Here is a 12,007-nt window from a genome sequence, read left to right as displayed (position 1 = left end):
AAAGAAGCTTGTCGTATATATGTATATATATATGTGTGTGTATGTTTGTGTGTCTGTGTTTGTCCCCCCCAACATCGCTTGACAACCGATGCTGGTGTGTTTACATCCCCATAACTTAGCGGTTCGACAAAAGAGACTGATAGAATAAGTACTACGCTTACAAAGAATAAGTCCTGGGGTCGATTTCTTTGACTAAAGGCGGTGATCCAGCATAGCCACAGTCAAATGACTGAAACAAGTAAAAGAGTAAAAGAGTATATATATACAGAGAGAGAGAGAGAGAGAAATAGATACACACACACACACACACACACACACACACACACACATACAAACATAAAAGATACATATATATATCAGGTTGAGTAAAAGTGAGCAATGTTTTAAACCATGAAGAATTTGTACCAGATTTTTGCTAAGTTTTGAATTTTCTTAAACATTTTTTTGCATCTGTCTGATAATACAGACAGAAACTTTCCCAAATGAATCAATGAATTAACAATGATATTTTTTTCACCTTTGTTACAATGGAACTATCAAAGCACGATATTTGAGCAATTTTGCTATTCAACTTCAAAAAAAGATGTAAAGCAGCTGAAACTGCTCGCGATATCAATGAAACATTTCGTAAGGAAACGACCAGTGAGTGGTCAGCTTGAAAATGGTTTAAACGATTTCACAGTGGAGACCTGAGCCTTGAAGATCATGAGCATAGTGGACGTCCATCTGTCATCAATGATGGTCAATTAAAGACCGTCATTGAGAAAGATCCATGTAAAACCACTCAAGAACTGGCAAAAGAACTTCAAGTTAACCAGAAAACTGCTTGAAACCATTTGCATGCAATTGGAAAATCAAAACAGCATGACAAATAGGTAACACGATTTAAATGAAAATCAAAAAATGTGCAGATATGAAATTTGCTCATTGCTTCTTCTTCGTAACCAGACCAATCCATTTCTCAACTGTATTGTAACTTGCAATGGAAAGTGGATTTTCTGTACAATAATAAAAAATGTTCTTCGTAGTGGTTTGGACCAAAATGAAGCACCAAAAACCTTCCCTAAACCTGAGCTCTTCAAAAAGAAGGTTATGGTGACTGTTTGGTGTGCTGGACTCATCCACTATAACTTCTTAAAACCTGGAAAAAAACCATTACTGCAGAAACATATTGCCATGAAATTGCCAAAATGAATGGAAAACTGCTACTCCCCCTTCCCAGACTGGTCAACAGAAGAGGGCTAATCATTCTTCATAACAATGCTCAACCATACATTTCACTAACAATACTCCCGAAGTTGAACGAACTTGGATATAAAATTCTTTCCCCACCCAACTTATTCTCCAGACCTTTCTCCTACTGACTAACACTTTTTCAAGCACCTTGATGGTGCTTGCAGGAAGGACTTCAGAAATCAAACTAATGCTGAAAGTGTTTCAAAGAGTTCATCAGCTCTAGAACTCCAGATTTTTATGTTACTGGAATAAACAAACTTGTAACTCTATTTACATTATTTATTCATCTTGTTTGTTTGGCTGATACACCCTCCAGCCTTCATCAGGTGTCTTGGGGAAATTTCAAGCCTGGATTCTCATTCCTGAAGTATTTTTTTTTTCTTTTTCAATATTATTATTATTATTATTATTATTACTATTATTCAGGTGACTGGAATCAAACTCGGAATCTTTAGCTTAGTAGCCCACGCTCTTAACCACTACAGCATATGCCCATGGGCAATTATGGAGTGAATTTTAGGGCTTATAAATCCAATATTTTCCAATCCTTCCTTAATGCCGATTCCCATATGCTACTCATATTTGCACTCAGTGCTGCTTCTTTTAGTTTTAGAAACTTGTAACTGGTTAGCAAAAATGTTTTGATTGTAATGGTACTTACTTTGATTAATAAAATTTCCGCATTGTTGAAATATATTGTGATGAATTCCATGTTTAAAAACATTGCTTACTTTTCACTCAGCCTGATATATATATATATATATATATATATATATATATATATATATATACATACATACATACACACACACACACACGTGTGTGTGTATGAGTGTGTTTATGCATCTGTGTGTCATCATTGTTTTGGCATTCACTTTTCCATACTTGCATGGGTCAGAAGGAATTTATTGAAGCAGATTTTCAACAGGTGGACTTGTGGTGTCAAAGAAAAACTACAGTTAAAGAGATGAAAGGTTGTGGGGATGTCTTAGGGAGGAAATGAGCAAAGGGTTCAATTGTGCACATATATATATATATATATATATATATATATTTACACACACACACACACACACAGCACTTCCAGAATTTAGTTTAGCCAAATTGGGCAGGTCCTCTTGAGAATTGCATATTGTCAGTTATCCCAGTCTTTTGTCATCTTGTGTGGTTCAAGTGTTGAGATCAGCTTTTACCACTTCATCCCATCTATTCCTGGGTCTCCCTCTTCCACATGATCTAGCCAAATTAAGTGATTGGCACTTTTTTTATTATTGTATTGTTCCCATCCATGCACATCACATGACCATAGTAGTACAGGTTTCTTTCTTGCACATTACATTTGATTCCTCTTATGCTCATCTCTTCCCTCAGCACATGGGTATTATGTCACTCATATATACATACGTGTGTGTGTGTGTATTTATGTTATCATCATCATCACCATTTTACAACTGCTTTCCATGTTGGCATGGGTTGCACAGTCAGTCACAGTCTAAACTACATTGCTGTGGCAACCACTGCTCTCAGGGTCTAGGTGCCCATGCATGTCATATGGTTTGGTTTCTACAGCTGGAAGCCCTTCTTAGTGCTAACTACATTACAGAGTGTATTGGGTGCCTTTCTTCTTGTAGCACCAACACTAAAGAGGTTGAATAGTCCTCAGTAAGACAGGACAAGAGGGTTCTCATAACCCCACTCTTTCTCTGTTCATACAGCCGACCACTTTACGATGTGAACTGAAGAGAGAACAGTGACAACAAGGTCGTAAACAGGTTCAATGACATCAAAAAGACCAGAATAGGTAGGAGGAGGAAGAGTATGATGAAAAGAAGGCAGGGATACATGGGGCTGGTGTCAGAAAGAGAATGATTTGCAAGGGCAGGAGGGAAGACAAAGGTAGAAGTAGGTGATGAAATAAAGGTGTTAGTAAGAGAGTGGTGGCAATGTATATGATATATCTATATCTTATTTTTTATTTGTTTCAATTGTGAAACTGCAGCCATGCTGGAGCGCTACTGGGCATCGAATGAATCAACTCCAGTGCTTGTTTTATGAAGCTTGGTACTTAATCTCTGAGTCTCTGTAGCAGAATCACAAAGTTATGGAGACATAAACACACCAACACCAGTTGTCAAGCAGTTGTAGGAGACAAAGACACACACACACATACACACACACACACACACATATATACACGACATGCTTCTTTCAGTTTCTGTCTACAAAATCCACTCACAAAGCTTTGGTCGGCCTGAGGCTACAGTAGAAGACACTTGCCCAAGGTGTCATGCAGTAAGATTGAACCCTGAGCCATCTAGTTGGTGAGCAAGCTTCTTACCACACAGCCACCCCTGTGCCTATGTGTATATATATATGTGTGTGTGTGTGTGTATAAACAGACATACACATGAAGCAATATACATGTACATATATAGATATGCATACTTATATACATAGTTATACATCTATACATACACGACATTACATTGATCCATCACTGCCAACAGATGAGATTAAGTTATCTAAAAGCGTTCATGTTTGTTCAAGCTGAAACATGTTGAAACACTGAAGCAGTTGGTGGATGTGCATGTAAGGTGGAAGGTGTGGTAGATGGGTTGAGACGTGTAATTCATGACAGTCTTCACTTCATCTACAATCAATACAAATTAACACCAAAAGCCAACTAGAAAGACCTCTACAGAGTTTCTCGCCTGCTTGTTATAGCAGATACATCTCTCTAAATCACACCCAACCATTTTTTGAAAAATGAAAAAAAGAGAAAGAAAGAAACAGTATGAGTGCATAAGGTAACTAAAACATGTCTAGATACTCCTCTAAAAAAAGACAGAGTAGTAATGGGTGGATTTCCTTTGATCACTGGTCTTTTCGATCAACATCAACCCATAGGGTAAATAATACAACAATGAACCAATACAATATCATTATTGTACAGGGTGCAAGCAAAAAGACGTCCCACATTTTACGGGTTGACAAATGTTACAGCAGTAAACTCATGGTGCGCACTGGTCAGAACTGTGATGGTAACTGAAAAAAAAAAAAAAAAGACACAGAACATTTACTGCATAAAGACACTAATGCCACCTGGCGAACTTCACTAGAGCTACACCAGTGATTCTTTTAAAATATGTGAAGATTTTCTATTGCACCCTGTATATCTCACTCACTCTCTCCCTTTGCTCTTTCTCTCTCTCTCCTTCTCTCTCTCTTCCTCTCTCCTTTTCTTTCATTTGGTTTACAATAAAAACAACTGAAAGAAAGGAAACAAATTCAAACCACTTCATGACCCCCTCAATAATCTATGGGGCTTCTAGGTAACAAAGGTCAGGGATAGCCTAGGGGTGAGAGGAGGAAGGCTGTTTGGGAGAATTGAGAAAGTTTAGGAATGATGACTGATGTGATTAGGAACCAGCGAAATTCAGTTTCATGTCTGCATGTTATGGTTTATTATCATTCTGCAGTTGCTGATTTTTTTGTTTTTTCTCTGTGTTGACTGGGGTTTATTTAACTTCAGATTTAAAACATCACCATCACTGCCAATACATCACTACCACCACCATTACCACAACATCACCATCAGGCCATCACACCACAACTACCACCATCATACCTCCACTACCACCACTTCAGCATATCACTACCGCTACCACCAGATTACTGCACTTTTACATGGCACTTGTATGTGGCACCTGCACTGATGGCTTGACATGGCACCAGCACCCACAAGCTCACAAGACTTAGGATCTTTTAGCTGAGAGAGGGATGTAGAAGACATGCCTGTATGCATGGACAGCTACAATTTTACTTAGCTTGACATGTCTTCTCAAGCATAGCAAACTGTCAGAAGTCTCAGTTCCTTGTCATTCCCTCTATGAGGCCCCACATCTGAAGATCCTTTCTCACTACTTTGTGGGTCTACCCCTTCCACATGTTCTTTCCACAGTTAGGGATCAGCACATCTTGATGCTGCTGTCCTCATCCTTACGCATCACATGACCATGCAGTCTTCTCACCTGCACACTACATCTGAGGCCTTGTGCATCCAGTTTTTCTCTTAAATCACACTCTGTTGTACGTGCACACTGATATTACCCATCCAGCAGAGCATGCTAGATTCATTTCTTTGCATGTCCTCAGTAGTCACAGCCCATATCCCACTGCCACGTAGCATAACTGTTCATACACAGGCATCATACAATCTGCTTTTCACTCTGAGAGAGAGGTGCTTTGTTACTAACAAAGGTCATAGCTCTGTATTTTTCCCAACCCATTCTAATCCTAGCAGCTACACTTTCAGAACTACTTCCTCCACTGCTAATTTGATTGCCTAAGTTGTGGAAACGATCTACTACTTGTAAGGTTCCACCTGAACATTTAGGAGAGTCTATTTTCTGTACTTGTGTTTAATGTACCTGCACATCTACCACATACAAAGACTACTTTCTCTGATTACCTTCCTGTGATACTGCTGCACCTCTTATGTGTCCATAACTTGCACTGTATGGAGTTTCTACCTACACCTTTTCTACATATCAAGCAGAGCCATCTCCCTAAAGGGATCTGTAATTTTCCTACTTACTAGGACATTGGTCTTAGCTAAATTAACTCTAAGGCCCTTTGATTCTAGATTTAGCTTCCACATCTGAAATTTCTTCTCTAGTTCTGGTAGTGATTCAACAATAAGAACGAGGTCATCAGCATAACGGAGCTCCTAAGGGCAACCAGTCTTAAATTCCTGTTGTGCCCTGGAGGACTGTGATAAGATGGAGCTGAGAACCAATCCTTGGTGAACTCCTACCTGTACACTAAATTCTTTACTGTACTCATTGCTAACTTTCACCTTAATGACAGCACTGCTGTACATGGTTTATTCAACTCTCACCAACCACTCATCTATTATCCCTAGCTTCTGCATTGCCCACCAGATAAGGGAGTGGGAGACCCCGTCAATGGCTTTCTCCATGTCAACAAAAGCCAAATACAGAGGTTTATTTTTGGCTAAATACTTCTCCTGCAGGTGCCTCACCAGGAAGATAGCATCAGTAGTGCTTCTTCCCTTTATTATTATTAGGATAGTGAAGTGGCAAAATTGTTAGCATGCCAGACAAATTGATTAGTACTATTTCTTCCACTGTGTACTAAGTTCAAATTTTGTCAAGGCCCATTGTGCCTTTCGTCCTTTTTGGGTTAATAAAATAAGTACCAGTTGAGTTCCATTTCTTTCTATTTATTCATTCTGTTGTTCTTCCTTTTCTCTTTGAATTCTCCTACTGTTTCAATCACTTCTTCACTATCTCTGACTGCCAAAAATATTCTTTCTTTACTCTTCACAACATAATTTTTCAGGCCTAGTATTGCAGTATTAACAGTGTCTTCTGTGCTTAGTAATCCTTTATCATCTTCCCTGCTCGTCAGATAGAGTTGGCCAGTATTACTTTTAGGATGGCAAGCATTGTTCATTGTTAGCAACTTTTTGGTTCTTCTGTTAAAGTTCTGCAGCTCAAATTTTGTCCATTTCAGAAAGGGGTCTGAGGATCTCAATACTGACATCACCCATTTTAATCTGTTCCCTCCATTTAATTTAGTCTTGAGCAACTTCCTAATTCTCCTTTCATACACTTTAGTGATTTTCTCTCTCGTTTCTTTCCATTATTTTATTGTCTTGCTGTAATCCAAGGTATTTGTACCCTCATTATTCCATAGCAACTGAACAATGTTGTCTTGTGATAATTTCATGCCATCAGACTTTATCTTCTGGCCACTCTTCATAGTTAGAACTGTGCACTTATCTACCCCAAACTGCATTCTGTCTTTACTGAATAATCTCACTGTTTGGAGAAGAAAATTCAAGCCTGTATCATTTTCTATATATACCTTGAGGATATGCATGTAAAGTAGGTGATTTATTCTTATCTTAGTTTTGGTAAACTCATAGGCAGGCCTAGATTTTCTCAGTATATTTGTCAGAGGGATTAATACAATGTCAAAAAGTAATGGAGAGAGTGAATCTCCTTGGAAAATGTCCCCCGTGTATTTTCACGTTACCTAGCAATTCATTTGCACTTGTCAGTTCTACTTCCCTACTCTCATTGCTTTCTCAAAAAAGTTGGTTACCTTCTCATTGATTTTGAATGTCCTCAGGCTTTCCAAGAGCCAGCCATGTTGTAGGCCTTCCTGCAACTTATCCCCCCAACAGCTAGATTCTTCTACTTCATTTAATATTCTGCTGTTTATTTGTAGTAGATCTGCAATTCTTCTTGGGTTTTTTCTACACCCTTTTTGCTTTTCTGACAGTAGGTTATGATCCAGAAAATTATACATTTCATCTGCTATGAAACCAGTTAAAAGTTTTCAGAGTAATGATAAGCAAGTTATAGGTCTATAATTGCTGACTTACCTTCTCTTTTCTCTGTCCTTCTATTTCAGCACTGTCCTTCCTTTTGTCATCCATGTTTGTTCCTGGCAGAATTGTTAGCATGCTGGAAGAAATGCTTAGTGGTATTTTGCCCATCACAATGTTCTGAATTCAAATTTCACTGAAGTCGATTGTGCTTTTCATCCTTTTAGGGTTGATAAGTTAAGTACCAGTGAAACACTAGAGTCGATGTAATCGATTAGTCCCCTCTCCAAAAATTTCAGGCCTTATACTTTTAGTAGAAAGGATTATTATTGTCATTTCACTTCTCAGAGCTCTCGATTTCACTAACTCCAGCTAATTCTGTAAGACAACCTGTTGTCAAGAGTCTCACAGAGTCTCTTTCCATGATACTTGACATCCAAGTACCAGTCTCAAAATCCTCAGTCCCCAATAAAGCAGTTTTCTGAGCATGTTCTACCTTCATATCAATCCTAATTTCTCCAACACATTGCCCACATTCATGCCATCTTACATTAATATTATTATAAAGTGGAGGTATTGTTTTCAGTTGTGTTAGTTTGTTTGTTTGTCCGTGGACAAGATATCTCAAGAACCGCTGGATGGATTTGGATGAAACTTTCAGGGATGTTTGGCCTTGTAACTGGCATGAACTGATTAGATTTTGGAATCAATCCAGTACTGGACAAGGATTTTGGATTATTTGTTATATTTACTTTACTTTACATGAAATATAACAATCTTACATTCACTTTCAAGTCTTTCTCTGATTATCTTCCTTGAAAGCATGCTCATGGTTTCCACATCAGTTATGGCAGTGTTGCTGTTTCCAAAGTTTTATTTTCATTTCTCTATCACTAATTTTACTTGCATCTCTATCTTTGTAGAAACTGATGGATAAAGAAATCAAACTACATAAACAAACAGCAGCAAAACCATTCAGAAATTAAATAACACTAACGTATCCAGTAACAATAATAAATTTAATTTATCCTCTTCAATTTTTAGTTTTACCAATTTGAATATATCGTTCCTGTTTAAAATCTCTTACCTACTTGACAATTGCATTTCTAGCTATTCCTTGAAGGAAGCTTTACTTCTTGGACTCTCGTTTTTATGCACAACGATGTTGTTAAACCTCCGTTAATTCAAATGTATGCAGGTCCTTTCTGTTTTCTTTCATGCACAAATAAATTTTTCACTATAGACCTTAATGGTCGTAAAGACATTATATCGGTGGATAGACTGAAAACGACCTTCATAGAGAGAACTGTCCCTGTTCCCACTGCAAATGACACAAACACAGCATTACAAACATGGCCTGCCCACCCACCTTCACATTCCATGACTACCACTGGGATCAATCAAGTACTGGACAAGGATTCTGGATTATTTTTCCAGTTTTTTTTTTACTTAATTTTTGAGAGCGGTTGGGTTCATTTTTAGTATTCTCATTTGTGAGAACAGTCGAGTTTAATTCAGATATTCTCATTTTAAAAATCATTTCTGGCAAATCATTGAGAGGACGTTGGTGTTGCCTTGGCAGAGGTTTCCGCTCTCTGAGTGCTCTTGTTATCATTATTATTATCATCTTCCTTCAATTCTGTTTCCATTTTTTGCTGAGTGTCTTCCTGACATCTAAGGCAGAGAAACTCACTGTATGCATTGGTAGGCCATTAAAATGAAAAGACCAGATTGTTCATTTACAAAGTCGTGTGATAGAGAAAAAGGGGAAGAAAGACAGAGAGAAAAAGGAATAAGTAAAAAGTAAACAAAGAAAATAAAGGGAAAAAACAGAAAGAACATTCACAGCGACAATGCTCTTCTCATTGCATGTGATGTACCAGTCAAGACCATCTTTTATTATTATTATTATTATTATTATCACTTTTGCACCAACGAAAACTGAGTCTTTAAGTTTACTCAGGCAATAAGACAATAGGGGCTTTGTTGTGTATGATTTGGTTGCTAAATTGTTCTGTGGATACTATCAAAGAGAAGTTTCTCTATTGGTCATGCCTATGGGTGGTATGAACCCAACATATCTTTCTCAAGGTTATATTTTTAACCAAAACTCTATTTTTCTTTCAGCTTGGAAATCTTGAAAAGAAATGGCAACAGCTTGAACAGAACAACCACACCTTGAAAGAATGTATCCTTTATGACAACACAGTAAACAACATATTTTAACTACAACAATAACATATTTGTTCAGAGACTTAGTTCATGTAAAATTATGGAACAGCTGAGTTATTGAAAACAGAGGTCACTGCAGTTCACTGTAAAAAAAAACAAGTAGGCGTCATTTGTTGCTCATTAAACAGTGTAGGGATCACTGGTGATTACTGATTGTTCACTGAAGAAAATAGAGATTACTGATGGGATCTAACTACTCATTGAATAAAGTTGGGATCACTGGTGAATCCTGGTTGGTTGTTCACTGAACAAACTAGGGATCATTATGGGTGTGTGTGTCAATATATTCTCCCTATCCTTACATGAAATGTTTAACCTGCAGTGTTTGATTGTAGTTATTTGAAGATCAGTGGGTCACATACTCTTCCCAGGAATACAATACATGTAAATTCAAATATGATAGGTGTTGATAATGATAATTATCTTACAGGTCTTCTAACTACAGTCAGATTAAGTTTATAAAAGTGGAAACAAATTATTTTGCCAGAAAGAAATGCAGGACCCTTTGTTTAATAGATGAAGGGTGTTTGGGATTCCCATGTTTGAACTCCTCACAAATCTTTGAACTTAGGTGGTAGGCTTAATTCATCTCCATTTACCTCCACCATCTGGCCCTTGTGTACCTGTAGTGGATGGCACTTTGTTGCATGCACTAAGGCTAAGTTTCCAGTCTAAGTGCAACTTCCTCCCTTTCTCCCACTGATATGTGAAAAAGGCTCTGAAAAAGGGTCCTGTACACAAATCATTTTCTTAAAAAAAATTCAATACCTTATCTATCAAGTCAGTTGATCTGTTAATAAAAAAATCAATTTAAATACATCTATTTATACTATTACTCAATATTATTGATTATTATTGTTGCCTGAACTGGCTGTATTGATTTTAAAGTTTAAATCTGTTTATAAAATTGGTTGCTTATGTGTTTGGGCTAAGGGAAGCCAGGATGAGAGAGAGAAGCATGTATTATATATTATGAAGAAAGCAACTCATGTCTGCACAAAATTGTTATATGAAACATGGTTTCTGAAAGCTGTGTTACTGATCAGATGGTTATTAGATCAAACTTAGTTGTAACCATTGTGTTATGCCCTTGAGCTTCCTAATTTGCACTTGATGGGTTAACAACAGGATGTGGGAAGTGTGTCTAGCTGTGAAAATTTAACTCTCTAACAGCTCAATTATCCAACATAGTTCAATATTGGTCTGATTCAAGACCATTGGTCAAATCAGTGCTTAGCTGCTAGATCAGTGTAGGTATTAGTTCATTTCCACTGAATGATACCTCAGGTAAGTACCTTCTATTGTAGTGTCAGTTTGACCAAAGTTTGCCGGTGGAATTCCTTTTGATGTCCGCCCTTCTGTCTCAATATCATCTTTTCCCACCACCACCACCATCATCACCATTACCATAATCACCATCACTGCCATCACTGCTACAACTACCATTACCACTATTATCATTACCACTACCATCAGTACCACCACTAATACCTCTATCCTCATATTTCCTTAAAAATTCTCCCAGATATTGGCAGCAAGACAGCAGAGTGTGACTATGAACCCATCAAGACGCAGGTGTTCTTCCTTGTGGATAAATACAACAGTCAACTACAACAGTTGCTGTCAAACACTGGCATGTGAAATAAAATTTATTATCATTGATTCTGGACCCTTTATCTTAAATACTGGGCTGGGAGAAGTGACATGTGGTACAGTGATGTATTTTAGACACTAACAAGGACTAGCTGTGTTAACAAACTAAAACATAATAATGATATATATATGTATGTATGTATGTAGGCAGGCAGATATCTTTACCTCCTACTTAACATGATGCTGTGTTAAACACTGATATTCTATATATCTTTAACTCGAAGATAAAGATTATCTTCTGGTATTCACACTGCTTCTATCACTATTAAATATTTTTTAATAAGCCCACTGACTGTTGTGACATCAGTGCCTGAATAGACATTGATATTCTATATATTGTTGATTGGAGATTCATCTGTTATGATGCAACTGGATATCTGTCACTGATGAGCTCAAAACAGAGGAAAAGTCACATGATCTGGCAGTTTCAGCAACAATATAAGAAAGAGTGCATTTATGTCTGTCAACAATATAATTAAATGTACACTCATACACCACAAGTCCATATTGGAGGTCCTCTCAAGGTAA

At 37.4% G+C, this 12,007-nt stretch overlaps 1 protein-coding gene across 1 annotated transcript in view; it reads left to right on the top strand.

Annotated features, from left to right (window-relative positions):
- Positions 1 to 11,488, top strand: part of LOC106880036 (intraflagellar transport protein 74 homolog) — an 89,654-nt gene extending 78,166 nt beyond the window's left edge. Inside the window, exons 22-23 of the mRNA XM_052969867.1 lie at positions 9,722 to 9,782; positions 11,352 to 11,488. Coding sequence (XP_052825827.1) covers positions 9,722 to 9,782; positions 11,352 to 11,467 — 177 coding nt within the window. The 3' untranslated portion in view covers positions 11,468 to 11,488. The remainder of the gene's footprint in view (positions 1 to 9,721; positions 9,783 to 11,351) is intronic.
- The last annotated feature ends 519 nt before the right edge of the window (positions 11,489 to 12,007 follow it).

This window comes from Octopus bimaculoides, chromosome 8 (genome assembly GCF_001194135.2).
Source record: "Octopus bimaculoides isolate UCB-OBI-ISO-001 chromosome 8, ASM119413v2, whole genome shotgun sequence".
NCBI classification, from domain to species: Eukaryota; Metazoa; Mollusca; class Cephalopoda; order Octopoda; family Octopodidae; genus Octopus; species Octopus bimaculoides.
Note: the sequence above shows the minus strand (reverse complement) of the source record. Positions and strands in the feature narration are given on the sequence as shown.